This window comes from Podarcis filfolensis (assembly GCF_964270895.1).
Source record: "Podarcis filfolensis genome assembly, chromosome: 12".
NCBI lineage: Eukaryota > Metazoa > Chordata > Lepidosauria > Squamata > Lacertidae > Podarcis > Podarcis filfolensis.
Window position 1 is genome coordinate 57,866,336 of NC_139614.1, and position 21,710 is coordinate 57,888,045.

A 21,710-nucleotide genomic window follows, 5' to 3' on the forward strand; every position below is an offset into this window, starting at 1 on the left:
GTCTGGCGCCCCGCGGGGCCCAGGCCGGGCAGCCCGGCTAGCAGCTGTCGGGGGCCGCGGCCATGCAGAGACCCACCGGCCAGGGCGCCGCCTTCTCCATCGACTCGCTGATCGGGCACTCGCCGCCCGCGCCGCGCTCCGGCCCGCTGCTCTACACCGGCTACCCAATGTTCATGCCCTACCGGCCGCTGGTGCTCCCCCACGGGCCCCTGCAGACGGCCGCTGGCCTCCCTCCGCTGGCGCCGCTGGCCTCCTTCGCCGGCCGCCTCACCAACTCCTTCTGCGCCAGCCTCGGCCAAGCTGTCCCGTCCATGGTGGCGCTCACCACCGCGCTGCCCAGCTTCGGCGAGCCCCCCGACGGCTTCTACCCGGCGCAGGAGCTGCCGGCCGCCGGACGAGGCAACGCAGAGCCACCCTGCCGCCGACGGAGCGCGCCTGACGGCGTGGAGAGCGACGAGCTGCCCCCGGGACGCGACAAAGGGCCGCCGGAGCCGCCCCTCCACTTCCCGGAGCCCTTCCCGGGCCTGGCAGGTAGGCGGGCGGGCGGGCGGAGGGAAGGGGCCCCGGTCGCCCTCCGAGCGGGGCTGCCTGAGAAGCAGAAACGTCCTGTGGGGCGGGAGGGCGGCGAAGTGAGGAAGAAGCTGCCGGAGGGAGTTGAGAGAACTTTTTTCGGAAGGGGGAAGTTTCCTTCCAAGCGTTTGGGGCAAAGGAGGAAGGATGGACAAAAGTTCGCCCATGTCCGGGCCGAAGCAGGACCTTTCCCCAACCCCACAACCAATCCGGTAGTAATTCCATTGGCCCCCTAAACGCAGGAACACATCACAGCAACACCCCCTTAGGCTCTGGGACTTTTAGGCCAGGCATGTGGTGGTCTTGGTGAGACCACCCCCCTGAACTTCCTGGGTGGAACTTTGATTCAGGGTCTCACTTGGGGAGTCCTTTCGTCCACCCCCCCCCGTGGGAGTTTCATTTGTGGTCCAGCAAAGGCGCCAAACATGCTGACGGAAGAAATTGAAGGGCGCGCGCGCTAGGGAAAGTATTTTCCATCACACAAACACACAATCCAAGCCAGCCAAAGTGGTGCAGTCAGGGGCCGTCTGTGTCAGGAGATGAGCTCCCCCCGCTCTCTCTCTCTCGTGTGTGTGTGTGTCAGGGGGGCAAGAGATTCCTCGCTGTGGGGTGGACGCATCGGCTTGGGGGGTCCCCCTCCTCCCACCCTTCTGCGAAGTATACCCGGGCAGCGAGGGCGCGGAGTCCTGGGAAGGAGCGCGGTCCGCTGGACACCCCCGCAAAGAACTGTCCTCGGTGCTGGGACTTCTGTGAGCCGGCTTGGCAGGGGGGAGACCTGGCACTGACCCACCTGCAGGTGATCGTGGAGGCGCCTCTCGTGCCCCCCGGCACCTGGGCGTGGGGGGCGACGAGCAGCAGAAAGGCCGCCTCGAAGGGCACTCAGGCACTGGGATCGGGCGACTGAGAATCCCCGCTTGGCGGCCGGCGGTGGTGCGCGTTGTGGGGAGAAAGCTGCTCCTGGTCCACTCCCGGATCTGCCTCCTCTTCGGCCGCGGGGAGCAGGCGTCCCCTCGCCCTGCGCCCCGTCTGGCTTCTTCCGCAAAGGCACCCCGATGCCCGCGCGGGAGTTTGGCGCCCCCGAGCAGGACAGAGCGCGCAGGGAGCGCCGGTCCAGCCGCTGCTTCTGCCTCCCGGTTCGAAGGGGCGTCCACAGATTTCCTCACTCACTCCCGCAGTTCCTCCGGTGGCATCTTTCCTCCGGAGCGACACCCCTTTGCCATCCAGCTTTTTCGGGGCCCCGGAATCCGAATTCTCTCCCGCTGACCAGCTGATTCCTGTGGCCCTGGCAGTGGGCAGCCAGGCTTTCAGAACAAGCGAGAATCAAATCACTTTAAAGAGAGAAGCGTCGCAACTCAGTCCTAGACACGTTTACTCAGAAGTCAGTCTCCTTACGCTTAATTGGACTTACTCCCACTTAAGTGCGTGTAGAACTGCAATCTCCTTCCAATTGCAGCAAACTTGGGTAACCCGTGGCAAGAGGTTTCCTCTCGGCGAGGCCCGGCTTTCTGCCTTCCTCGCTTTCAGAGGGAAGCCTGAAGACCCCCCAGGAGGACCCAGGGCGGCCTCAATCCCGGCTGAGATTCTTCGCCTTCAGGAAGCTTCAGGCTGCTGCCATAGTTATTTTATTTGATTTATTAAATCTGTATACCGCCTTTCAGCCGAAGATCACGGGGCGGTTCACAACATCAATACATTTCAAGCACATCTCTGCCCCCAAGAATATTTGGAACTGTAGTTTGCCCCTCACAGAGCTAGAATTCCCAGCACCCTGAACAAAATACAGTTCCCAGGATTCTTGTTAGGGTGCTTTGAATTGATGGTATGCCTTTACCTGGAAGTAAGCCCTCGTGGAAATAAATGGGACTTGCTTCTGAGTCGACGGGTGCAGGATTGCTTCTGGGGCCTGCAGCTTATTAATCGAGGGCTGGGTCCGTTTAAGTGACTGGGGTTTCCCCAACACCACGCAATTGAAGGGGCCAGGATTTTACCTTCTCAGAAACGCCTCCTTGGGTTTGGCCCCCTCGCTGCGCTGGAGAAAGCGAGGGAGCCCCGCGTGGCGCGGGCTTTCACCGCCAGCGCAGGGATTCTCTCAGCTTCCAAAAGGACGCTCATATCGAGGTTTGGGTGAATTTATTTGATTTTTAAAATATTTTTCGATTAATCAACTGAAAATATTTAGTTGGGTCAAGCCCTCCTCTGTATTGCGAAAACCCAGAAATGAGGAACGCCTCTCCGTTGACACCGGGGCCCGCCCCTCCCTCCCTCCCTCCCTCCCTCCCTCCCTTCTTCCCAGAGCTTTCCTGCCCATGCCATTTCTGTGCCAGGCGCACCAGCGGGTACCATTTCCCCTGCTTATAATTGTAGCGTTGGAAGTGACCGCAAAAGCCATCTAGTCCAGCCCTCTGCGATGCAGGAATATCAGCTAAAGCAGACCGATATCCAACTTCTGCTTGTCTCATGGAAACTTCTCTGGGCCTTGAAAGGCAGCTGGACGTGGCTGAGCGGCAGCGGCGGGGGCTCCCTCCGTCCTTTAGCATGGAGGGGTCCAAAGGCAGCGGCAACATATTTATTCAGAAATTCATTTGTATACCGCTTAAAAAAACCCACAGCGGCAAATAAATAAATGTATGTGTGTCTTTACATTTACTAAAAAAAAAAATAACACGTGTCAATAAAAAATTCCACCTGGCCCTCTCTTCCGGGGCTGCAGCTCATCTTGGGCAAGGCCAGTTTCCCGAAGGCGAAAAGTTCTCCTCCCGCAAAGCGGTTTCGCAGCCCCACAGCTAGAGAGGGGCGCTGATCAAGCAGTGCGAGGCCTAGGAGACGGCGAGCCATGGGGCGTAGGGGGGATTCGTTGTGCTGGGGGTGCTGGGGGGGTCATCCGTCCACCCTGCTTCCCTTTCCCCTCAAAATCGCCGGACTGTCGCTCCCCAGAGTAAAACGGAGTGGCCGAGGTGGCTTTACCAGGGAGTCACGGGAAGGACTCTGCCTGGCTTCCTCCAAGGCGTGGCATCCTGCTGGATCCCCAGGGATCGCGTGGGTGAGATCCGGCAGTGAGATCGCGTGGGGACAGGAGGCTGCCCCAAGGAGCTCAAGAGACGCAAATCGCCCTCCTACCCAGTGACCCCTGCTCACTCCTAGTGGCCGGAGGAGGTTCTGAGAACTCGAGGGCGCGTTTCCTTCGCCAACAGCCACTTCTGGGCGCTTCAGACCCGTCGGTGCCACTTTTTATAGTGACATGGAATTGCAGAATTGGAAGGTACCCGCAACGGCAGTCCGGTCCACCCCATGCAAGGCAGGACTTTCAACAAAATAATCTCTGACTGGTTGCCCCCCAACCTCCGTTGAAAAACCTCAAATGAATCATAGAGCTGGAAGGGACCCCAGCGGTCATCTAGCCCACCCCACCCCGCAATGCAGCAGTCACAGCTCATGGATCCCCGACATGGCCTGGGGGAGGGGACTCTTAATTCTGCGCGCCAGGCCCACCTCGCGGGGCTCCTCTTTCCCTCCTATGGGGCGCACAGCCAGCGCTGATCCTCTCCGCTGGACCCCGGGGAGGCAAGGGCGTGTATGGGGTGTGTGCTTCTTTAAGGTGGGGTGTGCCCCTTGCACCCTGAGAGGAGGTGGCACCTGCAGCAGAACAGGATCCGAAGGGAGGAGCAGCGGAAAGGGCACCAGGAGAGCCGGGAAGCCGCCAGGCGGGAAAGCTGAGCGCGCTCCGGAAGGAGCCTTCGCGGTTAGGAGTCATCGGGAGCCTCCAACTCCTCCATGAATTCGTCTCCATGTTGGTGGCCATCCCTGTCTCCCGTGGGAGGGAGTTCCACAGACGCTGCTTTGTGAAGAAGTCCTTGGATGCGTCTCTTCCGACGTCCCTTGGACATGACCCGCTGCTTCCTCGAGAGGGAAACTTCCAGTCCCTCCGCACCGCCTTAAACGCCTCTATCAACGCGCCCCCTTTTTCTAAACTGAAAAGCCCCCAATACTGCAACTTATTCATAGGTGAGCCACTGCTGCAGCCACTTGAGTTATTCGTTTTAGTTCTTTTTTTTGTACTGAACCTTTTCCAGCCCTGCCTGCAATACCGTTTCTTGATAGGAGCGTGTGAAGCTGCTCTAGACTGAATCAGACCCGTGGCCCTGCAGGTCCCAGGCCTCACCTGGACTTCTCTGCCCGTGTGAAGATGTGAACCGGCTTGCCTCTGGCCCTTTGCCAGTGGCTGCGAGTCCTGCTTTTCAGAGGGTTGGACTGCATGACCCTCGGAGGTCCCTTCGGTCTCTAAAATTCTAGGATTCTACGGGGCGGCGAGGGGACGGCCTCGTGGCAGGATTCCCAGGGGCAGCAGATCCCAAGGCTGATCTTTATTCACCCCTGGGGCGTCATTTCGGGGTTCGCCTCAGGAGCCAACGTGTCTTGGGCCAGCCCTGCCCTTTCTGGATCCCCAAAATTGGCCGCACTGCCCCCCAGCTGGCCCGCAGCACCGCTTGCTCGCCTCGTCCCTTCTTGAGAAGGCTTTTCCAAACCGAACTGTAGAGGGGGGGGTCTCTTTCCTATTTTAACCTCCTCTAATTGAGGGGGGGCGCTGTCTCTGGGCGTGGGGTGGTCTTGCCCACCTTTTTATTGGCCACGCCCACCACTTACGTGCCATCCGGGAGGTAGGGGGCGTTTTCTCAGAGGAAAGCCCCACCCGTCGACCACATTAACTGCCCCCGGCTCTCGAGGGCGACAGACACGAGCCTTTCCCCGCGCGGTTTGAAGGGCGGGCGGGGTACATGGTTCTCCCCTGCACGATCCTCTTTTAATTCTCACAAAACCCCTGTGAGGTGGGTTAGGCTGAGAGACAGCGACTGCCAGCCCCCCCCCCCCCCGGGAGCTTCATGGCCGACAGGGTTGTTTTGAACCCTGGTTTCCCCTGTCCTACTCTAACCACTACCCAATACTGCCTCTCGACGGCTCCTCTCAGGGCCGTGGGGTGCTGGGCTTTGCGCGCGGCCAAGAGAGGCGCCGCGGGGCAGGGTCTGGGCAAGGCATTCTGGTCCCCTCGCTTCTCTCGAAAACCCTGGAAGCGGAGCCAGGACCAGGCAGGGCGCCTGAAGAAGCCCAGACGGCGCCAGCCGCCCGCGGTCCCTCTTGCCCAATCCCCGCGTGTGGCCCGTCGTGGCCGTTTGAAGCAGGTGGCTGTGAAAGGCCAAAGAACGACCCGGTGGAGGGTCCCAGGCTCAACGCCTGGCATGCAGCCTTTCTCAGCCTTAGGCCACAGTATTGTAGAACTGGAAGGGAACCCCTGGGGTCATCCAGTCCATCCCCCTGAAATGCAGGAATCTCAGCTGAAGCATCCATCCCAGATTACCACTCAATCTCTGTTTAGAAACCTCCAAGGAAGGAGAGTCCTGAACCACAGATGCCCCAGAGGGGGGGGGGGGGAGTTGGACTACAACTCCCATCATCCCTAGCTGGCAGAGATCATGGGAGTTGTAGTCCAACAGCATCATTTGGGATCTCAGGTTGAGAAAAGCTGGTGGCTAGAGGGCTGTATAAAGCCCTGTATTGCTCAGGCCCAAGCTATCGGAAAGATGGTATTCCCTCACAGGAACCTGCCCAGGTGCTCAGGTGAGGGGTGTGAGGAAGCCCTTCTCTCAGTCTTGGGACTCTCATGGGGGGACGTGGGAGGGAGCCTTCTCAGGGGCAACTCCCTGCCTAGGGAAGCCAGACTGGTCCCTCCTTGTGCTTCTGCCGGCAGGTGAAGACCTTTTTGTTCCAACAAGCTTTTGGGAGCTGACTGCTTTTGAGATCTATCTATCTATCTATCTATCTATCTAGCTGTGTGTTTAAATTTTTTTCAATGATTATTTCCCCCCTATGTTTTAGCTGTTGTTCTTTTTATCTGTAAACTGCCTTGTCAGGGAGAAATAGAATAAATAGAATAATAACAATAACCATAATAGGGTTGGGAGAGAAATCCTGGAGGGTGGTTGCTGCCAGCCAGTGTAGACAATATTCAGCTAGACGGAGCAATGGTCTGGTTCAGCGAAAGGCAATTTCCTCTGCTCCTATGTCCACTCTTACTCCTCTCTCTCTCCCCGCCCCAACTGCCCCACAAGCTCAGCCTAGCCAGCTTGCCAATTTCCCGTGACCACTAGAGGCTGCCCTCATGCGGGGGTCTATCATGGAACGGGGGCTGCTGTGCAATGCCCAGCTCTGGGTGGCAGCTGCAAAAGCTTATTCATTTCAGATGCTTTCATGCGAAGAGACAGAAGTAGGGTTGCAATGAGTTACAGTGCAAAGACCAGTTGCCTCCCCAGCTGGGAGTGGTGGGAGCAATGGGGCAGTTGTCACCTGACTCAGGAACTGCTGCCCCTGGCCTGTCACAGAGTCAGGGAATCGTAGGGACACCAAGAGGAATTTAGTCCTGATACTGCCTCTTCTGAACTGAAACACCCCTCCTTTGCTTTTTATTGTGGGAGGTGGTGATGGGCCTGGGACATGATTTTAAGAATGAGAGTGCCTCTGAGCATATGCAGATTGCCCTTCTCTCACTGACTTGCTTTCCTGTGTTGTGCAGGAAAGCAAGTCAGTGCAAAGTGTAGCTGTGACCACCTGGGATGGGGCCTCATCCTGCCAAGCGCAGACAGGCATCACCCTCAGGCAAAGAGTCCCGCTGGATCCACCCCACCCACAGGGGCCTCTGGCAGCCTGCCTTCCCTGCGGCCCCCTCCCCAAGAACTGGCACCCAGGGGTCTGCTACCCCTGAAGAAGTTTTTTTTTATTGGGAGGGGGGTCTATAGAACCATGGATATTATTTATTTGACCTTATTAGTCACTTTTTAAATGAAAAGTAACTCAATGAGATTTACATATAAACAAACAAAGCCACAGACACTGAAACCATCTAAAAGTAAAACAGCGAGTGGCCAAGCTGAAAATAGCATTTATTTATATATAAAAAGCAGGATTAAAACATCCCACCCACTGAAAGCAGCCACAGATGATTAAAGAACAAAGACCCGGAGAAAAATAACTCTTGCTCCTCCTCCATGTATTTTCTCATCCCCCTTTAAAGCCGCCGGTACATCTTGTGGTAGTGAGTTCCACAGATTAAGGCTCCTCTAACTTCCTCCAGGCTGAGGGTGGGCCAATGGCTCTCAGGCGACGGGCAGGGGCTGCCTCAGATGTGAGGTCTCCCACAGCCAAGCTATTTGCCAGGCGGGGGCTGCGTGGTGGTGAGAGGCAGGAGGGGGCCTCCAGGACAGCCCAGCTTTTCCAGTCCCAGCTCTGTGCCATGCAAAGGGGCGGTGGTGGCAGGGGGCTCTGGCACTGCCTAAGCCCTTGCAGACCCTCCTCAGCCACCACTGGTGTGGACGAAGGTGCTCTGCCCAGAGTTAGGCCATCGGCAGACACTGGCTGGCAGCAACGGCTCACCCAAACGTCCTTCAGGCTGTTTGTCACCTGATTGCAGCCGTCGGAGGTAGACTGCGTCTGAATGAGGTTTCATCCTGGGCAGGCAATGCTCTTGCCCACTGGTGGGCTTCTCCTGCTGCAGTTGGGTTAGAGCCCTTTCCCAGGCCAAGCCTGGGTCGGGGGTCTGTGAGGGGAACCCCCCCATTCTTTGCTGGCCAGGACTGGGGCAAGGTGGGGTGACTTTAATGACGTGGAGCATTTGACTTGCAGCCTGCTTGCATTTGTGTGTGTGGAGGGGTCCCAGGAGTCATCTAGTCCAGCCCCCACTTTGTGGTTTGGCTTCCTACGGGCAGAGTGCTTTTGAGCCTTCCTTCCCTGGAGGTTTATAAGCAGAGGCTGAACGGCCACCTGTCATGGATGCTTGAGCTGAGATTCCTGCCTTGCAGAGGGCTGGACTGGATGACCTTTGGGGGTCCCTTCCAACTCTACGATTCTCCTATCAGGGTTCGCACACAAGAGTGATTCCCAGCAGCTAGTATTTGGGAGCTTTGCTGCCTCCAGCCCACAGCCACTGGAACTCGAAGCCTCCCATAGCCCTGTCCTATCGAAGCACATTCAAAAGACCCACCTGTTCCACACTTGGAATCATAGGAGGGGATCCCAAGGGTCATCCAGCTCAACCCCCCGCAATGCAGAACTTCTGGGCACTGCAGTTTACCACGCACAGAATGAGTTTCCAGAAACCCTGAACTAGCTAGAGCACCCAGAATTCTTCGGGGTGGCAGAGGAAAAATGCGCTTTCGAGGCGCGCGGTGCCCCCAGCTGAGCCCCGCTTCCGCTGGCTTCCTTCCGGGGCGGGCAGTGTGTCGTGCCCCGACCCCCATCCCATGTCCCTTCGCGCAGTGGCTGTGAAGGAGCACCGGGGCAGGGCTGGGCACGGCTGCTGCGTTTTGCAGCTGTAGAATTGCAGCGTTGGGCGAGACCCGGGGGGTCATCCATTCCAGCCCCGCGCAATGCAGGAATCGCAACTCGATCACGCGCAGGTGGGCTGGTGGGGCAGGGTGGGCGCGCCCGGTGGGTTCCCTTCGCCCCCCTCACGTCTCCCCTCTGCCTGTCTGTTTTCTCTGAGCAGAAGTGAAGGCCTACAGTTCCGACGAGGAGAAGCTGGACGGGCGGCCCGGCGAGGCGGCGGGCGGCAGCGAGCGCGAAGAGGAGGAGAGCTCGGCCGAGAGCGAAGAGGAGCCCTTCCTGGACGGGGCGGGCGGCGGCGGCGGCGCTCTAGGCGCCGGGCCCAAGGCCAAGGCCAAGCGGGTCCCCGGCGAGCCGGCCTCGTCGTCGTCCTCGGGCTCTGCGCCCTCGTCGTCGGGGCCGGGGAAGAGCCGCCGTCGGCGCACGGCCTTCACGAGCGAGCAGCTGCTGGAGCTGGAGAAGGAGTTCCACTGCAAGAAGTACCTGTCGCTGACGGAGCGCTCGCAGATCGCGCACGCGCTCAAGCTCAGCGAGGTGCAGGTCAAGATCTGGTTCCAGAACCGGCGCGCCAAGTGGAAGCGCATCAAGGCCGGCAACGTCAGCGGCCGCTCCGGGGAGCCCGTCAGGAACCCCAAGATCGTCGTGCCCATCCCCGTCCACGTCAACCGCTTCGCCGTGCGCAGCCAGCACCAGCAGCTGGAGCAGGGACAGCACCCCTGAGCCCCCCCCGCCCCATGGACGGACTGCGCGGACGGGGAGGCGGGCGCCCCCGGCCGCCCCCGACCCTCTCCCTGCCCCCCGCACGCGCCCTTGTACCATAGCCCTTATTTATTCGGTGTAAAGTCTATACAGAGGGGCGCTCCTTCCTCAAGGCGGGCGGCGTCGGGGGCCCCGCACAACCCCCCCCCCCGCCCGCGTCAATGTGTCAGTTCCGTGCAGAGTCGTGATGAAAGTCAATAAACTTACTTTTCTATTGGCGTGGCTCCGCGGCTCAGTGTTGGGGCGACGGGGCGGGAGGTTGCCCCCCATCCCGAAGCAGGAGTCTTTCCCGTCTGCGGCTGCCGTCGTTTCTCTCGCAGAGCCCCCGCCGTACCGCCCCACTTCCTGACCCGCCCCAACGAGGCGGCCCCCTGGGGTGTCTGGCCCCCTGCGGGGAGGGGGGCGCCCCGTCCCCGCCTCGTTAGGCAGCACGCAAGTTCCGAGGGGGCCTCCTGCTTCCTGGGGGGCGGGGCGCGCGCAGTCAGATGCGCGGACGGGGACCTCCGACGAGGCCCGACGCGCCGACGAAGGCCAGGCGGCGTGCGCTGCTCGCTGCGCAAAGAGGACAAGCCCGCTGCTGCCCTTGCCGTCCACGGAGAAGGCACCCCAAGGCAGGCCCCACTTGCCCCCCTCCCAAGCCCAGTCAGTGGCTGAGCACCGGCTGGAAGACCTGGGCCCATTCGGGCCACGTTGGAGAAGCTGCAAAGGGCGGCCGGACCAAGCAAGCCTCCCGCGCAGAGCCCGCAGCAGCTCAAACGGCAAAGAACACATCCCATCATGTAACATGGTTTTAATAGCAGCAACCGGGTCACACGATGCATGGTCCTGCTAGAGTTGTGTCCCTGCTGCCTCCGTGTGCGGGGTGCGAGTGTCACCCACCCCCTTGAAATGGCCCCCGCGATGCCCCGTCCACATCAACCGGGTAAACAGCAGCGCCAAGACCCTCATTGCGCTACAGACTCTCACCCAAAGCCAAGCAGTTCCTCCCATTTGCAGGCAGCAGGGGCTCTTCTTCACGCCCCCCTTCACAGGTCACAGAATTGCGTAGTTTGAAAGGGTCCCAAGGGTCATCCAGTCTGACCCCCTGCAATGCAGGAAACCCAACTCAAGGTCCTTCCCCACAGGCAGGGCAGCCATTATGCTCTGGAGGAGGAGGGAGCGCAACTCTTCTGGCAGGAGAGGCGGAGGGAAGTTGCGGGGACCCCTGCAAGGAGGGGGGTTACCCTGTTCCTGCTTGTGTCTGGACCCAAGCCCCCCGCTCCCCAACAGGTCTGCCCCACACACCCAGATCCCCAGAGCGCAGGATGTGCTGTGGCTGAGCTTCTGCCTCCTCCCTCAGATGCCTCTGCTGTCCCAGGCAGAACACAGGCAATTGATGCGCCTCCCCTGACGGACTGTGCCTGCCAGCCCCCTGCCCTTGACGTCCCCTGCCAGGGGTCCCACACCCTTCATCATCTTGGTCGCCCTCCTCTGCCCTCCTTCCAGCTTGTCAACATCCTTCTTAAATTATGGCGCCCAGAACTGGACACAGTATTCCAGGTGTGGTCTGACCAAGGCAGAAGAGAGTGGGACTATTAGTTCCCTTGCTCTGGAGACTAGACTTCTGTTGAGGCAGCCTAGAATAGCATTAACTTTTTTTGCTGCTGCATCACACCGTGGACTCCTGTGAAGCTTGTGGTCCACCAAGACCCCTAACTCCATTTCACATCACCTGCTAGTTTGCCTGGCCCCTGGCCCTGCTCCCCCCACAGCCAGGGGGTTACTGGGCAGGTGGGGGCCTTGCCAGCTTGCTTGCCTGCGGCCAGGCTCCCCTGCCTCTCCCCCACCCCAATTCAGCCCAGCCTCTCTGCCCCCACCCCTGTCCAGCCTCCCCTGGGCTGGGGGCAGCCCTGGCCCTGCTCCACGGAGGAGAAGAAGGAGAGAGAGCCACACTGTGTGGGGCAGTTGGTGGGTGAGGTGGGGCAGTTCGTTTATTGGGTAGCTGCTCGGTTGCTGCGGCAGGTCTTCCTCGCTCTTGCTCTCTCTCTAGCTCACACACACACACACAAACGGCAAAGAAACCTTATTTACAGACCGTCATATAAATATTTCCAATGTACATTTTATACACAAGTGGCTGAGATGGGTGGGAGGCTGGAGAAGGGGGAGCAGCATCCAAAGTGGGGGGGCCACCCCAGGTCTGTCCCGGAAAGGCTGCAGCGGTGGACGCAGGGGAAGGCAAGGGGGGGGCTCTATAGTACTGACACACCACAAGTGCAGCCAGGGGGAGGGGAAGGGGGTTCCCTTTGCTCTGGGGCCCCTGGGGGCCCGTGTTCCCTTTTTCCTGGGGGTGGGAAGGAGGGTTGCCCACGCGGAGGATGCCTGGCCACCAGGATAGCAAAGGAGAGGCCCCTCGGGTGCCCAGGGCCGGTGCCTTTGCCCCACGCCCATCTGCCGCCAGGACCGGCCCCTGCAGCGCTGCCAGAGGGGGCTCAGTGGGCCGTGGGGGACGGGGGCTCGGGGGAGAGAGCCCCGGAAGGGGAGGCGTTGTTGTTGACATTCCTGCGGGGCAGGCTGGGCGTGAGGGAGCTCATGGCGGCGTCGCTGGGGCACCCGTGCTGGAGCAGGATGTCCACACATTCTTGGCTGCCGGCCCGGCGGGCGTAGGCCATGGGGGTGAGGCCTCGGGCGTCGCGGCTCTTGACGTCCACCCCGTACTGCGGGCAGAGAAGAAACAGCGGCAAGGATGCCGGTCAGAGAGGGGGCAGCTGGGGGGTCCTCTCCTGCCAGCCCCCTGCCCAGCCTCCGCCGCTCCCCCCACCCCCTTGGAAGGCCCTCTGTTACCCAGATGAGGAGCTGCGTGAAGACCACGTTGGCCATGGCGCTGGAGAGGTGCAGGGCGGTCCGTCCGTCTCCGTCCCCGTAGGTCTCGTTCACCTCCTCCTTGGTGCCGTGTGCCAGCAGAGTGACCACGGCCCGCAGGTCGTCCTCCACCACGGCCCGCAGCAGCTGCTGCCCCAGGGGCACGTCCGAGTGGGGCAGAGGGGCCAGGAAGAGCTTCTGCTCGTACTTGGCCCGGATCCAACGCTCCTTCTCCTCCCTGCAGAAGCAAAAGCGGGCAGCCACCTGTCAGGGACGCTTCAGCCGCAAGTTTCGACTAGATGACCCCTGGCTTCCCTCCCGCCTCCATGCTGCAATTCCAGGGAAGGGACGTCTCCGTCCCGCACGCCCCCATAAAGGCGGCCTGCCCCCCGGGATCGCCATCTATCACGCAGCCCCAGCGGAAAGGCCAGCCCCCGCGCCGGAGGGCAGGAGGAACGGGCTAGACGCCGACGGAGTCGCGGCTGCGGCATTATCGCCAGCGGCGTCTTGCCGCCCGCACAAAGGCGCTGGTGCCGAGGGGCCCCCGATCGATGCTGCCGGCACCCCATTGCTATCTGCTGGCCATTCTATCCATCTGCATCTTGCCCGGCGCGATCAATACTGGCGGCAGAGCATGCTCAGTGCCTCCTGCCCCCTGACCTGCTCTTATCCGCTGATAAGGCAGCAGAAAGGGCTCTTGTCTGGGTGTCGGGATGAGTGAGTGACAGCGCAGGGGCTCCGATAGGGACACACAAGGCAGCCTCCCCAGGGGCCGGGGCAGCCATGCAACCGCCTGTAACCCCTTCTTCTCCAGGCACAGAATCGGCCCTCCTACACACGCTGCTCCTCCTGACTCTCCGGCAACCAGAGAGGCTGCTGAGAGGGGACCTGCTCTCTCGCCCCCCGTGGCCATGGCAGAGGCAGGGGACCAGCTCTGCCCCAGCGAGCGCTTCAGATGCGTAACACACAAACAGTGTCCCAGCCAGTTTGGCACCCACTCTGCCCCCAAGGGGAGCTGGCTGGCACCTGATTTTGCTCTCCGCTGTGGCTCAGAGGTGGGGCTGGCCCAGGAGCAAAGGGGGTGCTGTGGGGCCTCCTAGCTCAGGCATTTGTGGGAAGCAGCAGAGGCATTTGGCATGCAAAAGTGGGTCCTGACTGCCACCCCCCACCCGGGCGGCACCAGCCCCTCTCTGAATCATGGGGAGCTCTGCCAAGAAAAGCCACCCGACTTGTGGGGCAGCCAAGCCCTCCCCTGACAGAAGAAGCAAGCGTCTTCCTCCTCCAAGGGCTTGCTCAGAGATGGGGGGCCTGTGGCCTTTTCCAGGCGCTGTGAGGCTCCAGCTGCCCTCTGCCCCCTGCAGCCAGCATGGCCAATGGTGAGAGCTAAGGGGGGCGGCACTCCAGCAATACACGGAGGGCCTCAGGCACCCCCACCCCCAGGCCCTGGCGGAGAAGAGCCTGCGAGAATGATCCTTGCAGCTCCTGACAGAAATAGAAACAAACCAATAATAATTATAATAATAATAATGAAACCACCTTCCACCCGCGTCACCACCTCCAGGTCTGGCCTTACGATGCCTCAGAGGAAGCGCATCAGAACTTCAGAGACCAGGGGACGGGATGATTCCAGAGCGTTAAGCAATCTCCAGCATTTGCATTTCCTTTTCCTGCCCGGCTGTGCTAATTGCGGAAATTAAGGCTTTACCTGTCTGCTTGGAGCGGGAAAAGAGCAGCGCTGCCTTCCCAGGTCAGCTGGAGAGCTGGCCCTGCCGCGGTGGAGGCAAACTGGGCTCTAATGAATGCAGAGATCTCCCTCTCCCTGGGGGTGGGTTCCCCCCTCTGCTGCTGCCCCCTTAGGGGCTGAGGCTGCACCATCCTGAGCCCCGTGCCAGTCAGCGAAGAAGCATTGCCACCCCAGGCTGGAGCCTGCCTGCTCTCTTGCTGGCTCCCATCATACGGAAAACAGCTTTGACTCTTGAATGTTGAGGAAACTCCCCTTTCAGAGTCTCCTGGGCCTCACATCCCAAATGCCACCTTGCTAGTTAATGTGGAAGAGCCACAGCCGATGGGGGCCCTGCAACGTCTGTCAGAGGATGAGGGGGATAGTTGGTCCCTCCCAGCTGAATGGGGAGGAAGGACCTCAGTCATTTTGAGGCGCACAGGGAGTCCCTATTCTGGAACAAAATAAAAAAACTCCTTCCAGTAGCACCTTAGGGACCCACTAAGTTTGTTATTGGTATCAGCTTTCGTGTGCATGCACACTTCTTCAGATACCCATTTTGAGGCAGCCATATACAAACAGCCTGTTTTCTAGTTCCTCTATTAATCTGAGTGGAGAATGGGTGTATCTGGAACCATCCAGACACTCCTGCTCTCAGTCACAAAATTGTAAGCAGCAACCTATTATAGATTGTAGAGATTATTATTGGTGACCGTTTTATTATGTTTGGTGTGACTGCACTGCAGAACTGGGCATTTTGCAAGGCAATTTTTCGCTGTGCAATAAAGAAATATTGACTGATTCCCCCCCGAGTCCATGCATGGGTTTGGACTACTGCTCCCTGGATGAGACTTTAAATGTTCGGTTTTCAGACGTTCCTAAAAACCAGAGACGCCCATGAACCAAATTTCAGATTCCTAGCTTAGAATGTGGACTGCAAGAAGATCAAACCTCTCCATTCTGAAGGAAATCAGCCCTGAGTGCTCACTGGAAGGACAGATCCTGAAGCTGAGGCTCCAATACTTTGGCCACCTCATGAGAAGAGAAGCCGCCCTGGGAAAGACCCTGATGTTGGGAAAGATGGAGGGCACAAGGAGAAGGGGACGACAGAAGACGAGGTGGTTGGACAGTGTTCTTGAAGCTACCAGCATGAGTCTGACCAAACTGCGGGAGGCAGTGGAAGACAGGAGTGCCTGGCGTGCTCTGGTCCATGGGGTCACGAAGAGTCTGACACAACTAAACAGCAGCAACACTAAGTCTATGAACGTCCAGTTCTCAGACTACCTGTGTTTGAGGTCACAGAGAAGTACTCTCGCAATTCTGACGCCCCTTTGCAAGTGTGTGCCTTTTGGGGCCTTTCAATCAGAGTTTCTGGCAGGTCTGAGATGCAAATCCATGCATTCAAACGGTCAACTCTTCCTCCTGTAACCTCCACCCTAAATTTACAGCCTTCTGGTTATCGCAAACTGGCTAGATGTTTGTCCCAGCAGCAGGTGCTGGGGAGGGTGCCCCCCGCCAGTCCCTTCAGTTTACTAGCCTGCTGCCTCCTCAGTTTTGTCAGAGGGTGGCTGCCCCCTCACCAGCGCAGAAGTAAGATTCAGTGGCCAGGCTAGTCGGCAGCTTGCCCTCGGCCTCGGGCTGCCAGATGTTTTGAGCCTCTCCTCTTATTCATTGAAAAATGCACACACCACTTTTTTGTTTGCCATCTCAAACAAAAAGCAACTCCCCCTTGACTGGAATTCCTTCAGGTTTCAGCCCTTTTTCTGAACTTGGTCCTGCCCCGGAAGGGATTCTTCTCCCAGCCTGAGCTGATGCCCCAATCCAACACAAGCACTAGAGAAGTGAGAGGACAGGGGGGGGCACCTCTGGCCCCCTTTCTAGAACCAGGCACAAGAGCACCTTCCCCCCACCAAGCGCATGGAGGCCCCCACGGGGCAGCTGCCCGAGTGCCAAGTCCCAGGAGCCCTGGCCGCAGGGGGCACAGCGGCCTCCGTCAGGCGCAGCCTACCTGCAGCTCTCCGGGGGCGGCTTGGGGTAGTTCTCGATGGCGCCTTCCCACACGGAGTTGGCCAGCGTGTTGCCGATGGCTGTCATCACCATCACCAGCTCCAGAGGCCAGTCGTCCAGGTCAAGGGAGCGTACGCGAGAGAGGTGCGTGCCCAGGTTGCGGTGGATGCCGGAGCACTCGATGCAAATGAGGGCGCCCAGGTTGAGGCTGGCCCAGTCCGGGTCTGCGGAGGGGCAGGCAAATTAACACCTGAAAGGGACCCCCGCCCTCAGGAGCCTGCCTGCCTGCCAGAGAGTGGCTTCTGCTGGCTCCCCCTCCCTCTCTCCCCATAGAAACCAAGTTCAGGTGAGATTTAAGGGTCCAGACGAGGGCAGGGTGTTATGGAATGCCTGGAGACCCCCCAAAGGACCCACTCAGCACCCCAGGAATTTCTGCAGAGCACCCCAATAGTCATCTGCACCTGAAGCTGACTTTCCCACCGTGTCCCTCCCTCCGACCCAACACCTTTGGGAATGGGCTGCAGAGCCAGCAGCCAGGTTAACAGCTCCCTCCCTGCCTTGGGTTTTTTTTTTTTTTGCAGGGCACCAGATGCCCCCTGCCCATGTTTGGCTTCAGACAGAGATGCGTTTGGTGAGGGCTGACCGTTGGCAGCGAGGAATCATCGCAGGGCAAAAGCGCCCCTCTCCTGCCAGAGCCATCCTCACGCAGGCTGGGCAGGTGGGGGAGAAAAGGGTCTGGGTGGGGGGGGCCTCCTGGCTGCAGCAGGCAGCTGCCAAAACCCAAGAAGCACTTTCAGTGCAGGGCTTTCAGGGGGCGCTCTCTTCTGTGGGATACAAAATGCCCAGAGTGCCCTGGGCACACACTGGCAGAGAGCTTTCCCTCACCCCCCAAGGCAACAGTTTGCTGTCTCCGACTGCTCTGTCCAGACCTGCGGAGGAGCTTCTGTCAGCAGGAAAAGACACCCCTGCTCCTCCCCCCAACCGCCACCGCCAGGCCATCACTCACTGGGCGCATCACAATCCACACAGAAGCTGTTTCCGCGCACGGTGCGGATGGACTGCAGAGCGAGCGCATCGCTGTGGCTGCCCAGGCGAGCCTGAAAGAAAGGCAGACATTGCATCCTGTGAAGGGTGCCTGTCTCCCCCCATCTGCCTCCTTCCTGCTCAGGGCCACTGGGAAAGGAGGGGGGAGCAACAGGAGAACGGGATGGCAACCTGGCGAAACGGGATGGCAACCTGGCCTAAGACCCCCTCCCGGCAGGCCGTGGATCACAGCCGCTTTGCTCCCCCCCCCGACAGACCTACCTTGTTCTTGCTGCTCTCGCAGCCCTGGAGACTTGCCAGGATCTGGCTCTCAATGGCTTGCACCCAGAGCTCCCTCTCCTCTGCCGTGGAGGCCTCAAAGAGCCACGACTGGCCCGTCAGAGACACAATGACAAACTCAAAGGACTCGTCTTGCTCTGGAGGAGAAAGAGGGGAGAGGCTCGCTTGAAATGAACAACTGCCTGACTCTTAGAAGACATCTGAAGGCAGCCCTGTTCAGGGAAATTTTTAATGTTTGATGCTTTATTGCATTTTTAATATTTCGTTGGAAGCCGCAAAGAGTGGCTGGGGAAACCCAGTCAGACGGGCGGGGTATTAATAATAATAATAATAATAATAATAATAATAATAATAATAATAATAATTAGCAGAGGGCTGGGTGGATGGCAGCTGCAAGCTCTTTCTCCAACCCAGTCCCTTGTCTCCAGCAAAGGGGAGACACATCACAAACCTCGTTTCCTGGAGGAGAGTCGGGTGGTGTGAGGGATGGCAAAGCCCCCACGCCATTCAGGCTCCAAACCTTGATGTGCAGCCCTTGTCACTGACTCCCAGGCAACCTTTGTCCCTCTATTACTCCCCTCCTTTAGGGAAGCACTTAATCCATTTCTACCCCAGCCTAATCTTCAGGTGGCAATAAAGTCCCATCAAACGCAGCACAACTACTCAACATGCAGTGCGGTGAATGCAATGTCGCAAGCCGCCCCTTACGAAGGGTGGCCTGTACAGTCCGAGTGACGCTGGGGGAGCACAGATCCAGCCCTCTCCCCACGGCTTCCACGGACCAGGCTCAGCACGGCCGGCCTAGCCAAGCATCCTGCATGGGCAGCAGCATCCAGCCAACGGGTCACAACCCAGAAGTGCCTGGTGGCCGGATCCAGGCTGGACTGTACCATCACCACCAGCCCAGGCATCTTGGGGAGAGGCAAGGAGAAAGATGGACAGAGAAAGGGAAAGCAGCTCCAGGTGGATGAGAGAAGCAACAGTAGGCAGCAGACTGTTCTCACCACCTGGTACTGCACTGCAACGCCCACTGGACCCGGCACAAGAAGGCAGGCCGGCCGAGGCGGATGGGAGTGGTGGTCCAGAGCTGATGTGTGCAAACTGGTCCAGAATCAGGGCATCTGCACTCGGGAAGAAGCACCTCCCAGGATCAGTCCACAACCCACTTCGGCCAGGACTCTTGCCAGCCATGCAGTGGGGGGCAGTGAGGCTCCCCTGGCAGCCACGACCTCTGTCCTGCCCACGGCTGTGCCCAGGGCCTGGTTGCACCCGGGAGGAGAGAGGCAGCCCCTCCTCAGGAGGAAGCCTGGGCACTGCAGGGTCACCTGAGAAGGGAGGCCCCCAGGGCCCCACACAGTCCAGGAGGAGCACCTTGTGGCCTGCAGGGCAACTAAATGGCCTCAGGCAAAAATGATGGAGGAGTTTTTTTTTGGGGGGGGCATGCTTTTATTTTAGGACCTAGTCAAGTTTGGGGAGGAGGTGCGCAGCGGCCAGAGCAAAGCAGTCTCTCACCCTTTCCTGCAGGGGCCTCCCAGAGTGGCCCCAGCCGGAGACAGGACAGGGGCCAGAAGATGGGCAGCTTGCAGGAGCTATCGAGGGGGGTTCCCCCCCAGGGCAGATGCCTGCCCAGCTGCTGCTGCTACCGCCCTGGAGGGGAGTTGCCGGGGGCCAGGAGTAATCATCCCATGCGATGTCACAGCCCACGCTCCAGCTCATAGCAAAATGATGTGTAATTCCCTAATTAGTGTTATGCAAATAACATCCTCAGCTCCATAATGTGGCTTCCTCACTCTCTGTGAGAGACAGGCAGGCAGGGCCAAGGGAAAGGAGTCCTGGCCCAGCATGGGTCAGCCCTTGGAGCCAGCCCCCTTCCCCAGGCCCCATGCTCCCTCGCCCCCAGGGGCACCTGGCTTGCTCCCCCACACCCAGTCAGGTCAGGCAGGGGCCTCCAGGGAGGGCCCTTGGGAGCCCCCCCCCAGCTCCAGGGAGCGCCTCTGCGCCTGCCAAGCCACAGGCCTGGCACAAGCACCTTCGTCCCTGCAGCTGCCCAGGCAGCCCTCCGATCAATGGACCATTTGCCTGGCGGTGGCTGGATCACAGAAGCCTGGAGCCACAGAGCTGGAAGAGTCATCCAGCCCAACCCCCTGCAATGAAGCCAAGGACAGGCTGCTGGATCAGGCCCATGGCCCACCTAGTCCAGCCTCCTCTTCTCACAGTCAACCGGAGGGGAACCAGCGAGCAGAACAGACGCCCCAGAGTCCTCTCCCCCAGGGGGCTGGGAGCCCAGAGCCCGGCCTCCCTCTCCAGGTGGCGCCCGCTCAGCTAGGGGTCGGGGCTCCCAGCTCCCTCCTTCCAGCGCCACTCCCTCCCCCAGTGCATCATGGGGAAGCTGCCAAGGCTTTAAATCTGTTGCCCAGCCACCTCTTGAGGGGCACAGAGAGACAGGTGGGGTCAAGGGAAGAAAGCCTTGGCCAGGCCTTCTCTTGGCTTCCCACACCTCAGCATCTCCTTGTGAACCTTTCGGACCCCAAGGACTGCCAAACCCTTCCTTGTGACTGTCCCCCTGTCCCTGGGTTCATTGCAGGGGGTTGGGCTGGATGATCCTTCCAGCTCTGTGGCTCCAGGCTTCTGTGATCCCTTGTGACTGTCCTCCGCCCTTCTTAGACAGGAGAGCGGGCATCGCTGCAGGCTCCTTGGTGCCAGTCACAGGTGCAGCATCAGGAGGCACTGCTTGGGGCAACAAAGCCATGGCGCTCTGCCCACATTTCCTTGCCAGCCCGTCGTCCATCTCCGGCCATCCCTGCCCTGGCAGGTGGGACCTTGAGAGCTGCAGCAGGGCTTGGGGGGGCCCCGGAGGAGACCCCTGGAGGACATGTGGCCTTACGCATGCCAGTCCCTTGCCCATCTTGCCCCCGCAGCCTGTGCCTGGAACAGACGATGTTTCTGTGCCATGAGGAGAGGAGGAGGCAGCCCGGGCACCTCCCCCCCCCCAGGGGTCCTCTCCATTCCTGCGGGACTCCAATGCGGACAAACAACGGGGAGGGGGAAGAGAGCTCAGCGCCCCGCCATGCAGCCCCCCCATTTCAGTGCATTCCTCTGGGCCCAGCAGCTCGCTCCCCCCTCCCCAAACTCATTAGCTCAGTGACTGACCAACTGAGAAATTAGAGGAGCATTTGGGTAATTTGACGAGAGACTGGGATGGGCTTCTGCGGAAAGGCTGGAGAGGGGGCTGTGGGGGGCCTGGCACAGAGAGTCTCCTGCTCTGGGTCTCTCACTTGCCGTGGGGCTGGCCAGGAAGGGTGTGAGAAGGGGGGAGGGCTAAGCCACGTCCGCGTGCGGCTCCCCAGGAATTAGTGGGCAGTGGAATGAGCGAGTGCGTCTCTTGATTATTTTTTGATGATGTTTCGCAGGCTGAACGCTCTGAAGTACTCCTGAGCAAGCCAGGCAGCCTCCTCGCTGCGGCAGCGGCTGCTAATGGGTGTTAACCCCGCGACCTCGTCTCCAACGCTGCCTGGGCAACAAGCCCTCCAAATGAGAGGGAAATTAGCAAGGCCACGAGGGGAGCCGGGGAGCGAGGCCAGGCGCCCCCCCGCCAAGCCAGACCCCCCTCGCCTGCACCTGCTCCCCAGGGCATCTTTCGAGGAGGGAGCACGTGCCGGAGGAGTCCCGGGGGGACGTCCCTCGGCAGGCACTGTGGGAGAAGGGAGAGATCCGCCACCCCACTCTCTATGGGGCTGGCCCCATGCCACCCTCCGCTGCTCCTTGGCAAAGCACCTGTCCTCTTGCCTTCTTCACACCAGGGCTGCTGGTGCGAGCGGGATCTGCAGCCGGGCCCCTCTCTGGCCCCCCATGCCCAGGGAGCCCCACGAGCGAGGTTGCCCCCTGGCATCATGGCAGCCCCTCATCGCTCGGAGAGGGACTTGGCACCTCCGCAATCGAGCAGGCGTTGGGGGGGTGGTGCACGAGGCGGGCGCCATTCGTAAATGTCATGGCGCTACCGCCTCATTTTGCAGCTCATTAAACCCAATATTCCTAACCTGTATTAGTGCATCAGGGACAGCCCCCCTCCTCCCCCCTCCACCCCACACTGCCAGGCAGACGGAGGGAGCCCACAAGCACACGG

The 21,710-nt window shown here is 59.9% G+C and overlaps 3 protein-coding genes and 1 long non-coding RNA gene across 7 annotated transcripts in view; 2 read left to right on the top strand and 2 right to left on the bottom strand.

The window, feature by feature from the left end:
- Positions 1-21,710, bottom strand: part of LOC310745974 (uncharacterized protein) — a 618,230-nt gene that overhangs the window by 302,467 nt on the left and 294,053 nt on the right. The gene's annotated exons all lie outside the window — the stretch shown is intronic.
- Positions 1-21,710, top strand: part of LOC310746292 — a 284,046-nt gene that overhangs the window by 159,729 nt on the left and 102,607 nt on the right. The gene's annotated exons all lie outside the window — the stretch shown is intronic.
- On the top strand, positions 40-9,723 carry GBX1 (gastrulation brain homeobox 1). Of its 2 annotated transcripts, none has more exons than XM_083579985.1 (2): positions 40-531; positions 9,101-9,723. In XM_083579985.1, the coding sequence occupies exons 1-2, from the start codon at positions 63-65 to the stop codon at positions 9,655-9,657; spliced, it is 1,026 nt and encodes a 341-aa protein (XP_083436111.1). In that variant the 5' UTR covers positions 40-62; the 3' UTR covers positions 9,658-9,723. The 2 variants fall into 2 exon arrangements, 1 of the variants encoding a protein (XP_083436111.1); XR_014540500.1 differs by lacking the exon at positions 40-531 and adding an exon at positions 4,901-5,393 and having other exon boundaries at positions 9,101-9,209.
- Positions 11,649-21,710, bottom strand: part of AGAP3 (ArfGAP with GTPase domain, ankyrin repeat and PH domain 3) — a 100,983-nt gene continuing 90,921 nt past the window's right edge. For all 3 annotated transcript variants that reach the window (XM_083579327.1, XM_083579326.1, XM_083579328.1), the window contains 5 exons: positions 17,570-17,724; positions 17,271-17,361; positions 16,266-16,488; positions 12,520-12,775; positions 11,649-12,392 (listed from right to left, as the gene is read on the bottom strand). In XM_083579327.1, the coding sequence (XP_083435453.1) occupies positions 12,168-12,392; positions 12,520-12,775; positions 16,266-16,488; positions 17,271-17,361; positions 17,570-17,724 (950 nt within the window). In that variant the 3' untranslated portion in view covers positions 11,649-12,167. The remainder of the gene's footprint in view (positions 12,393-12,519; positions 12,776-16,265; positions 16,489-17,270; positions 17,362-17,569; positions 17,725-21,710) is intronic.

Bases quoted from the DNA above. Each gene is read 5' to 3' on its own strand.
- GBX1 (XM_083579985.1), top strand. From the start codon at position 63: ATGCAGAGACCCACCGGCCAGGGCGCCGCCTTCTCCATCGACTCGCTG. The intron at 532-9,100 runs GTAGGCGGGCGG...TTCTCTGAGCAG, and splicing joins GCCCTTCCCGGGCCTGGCAG to AAGTGAAGGCCTACAGTTCC.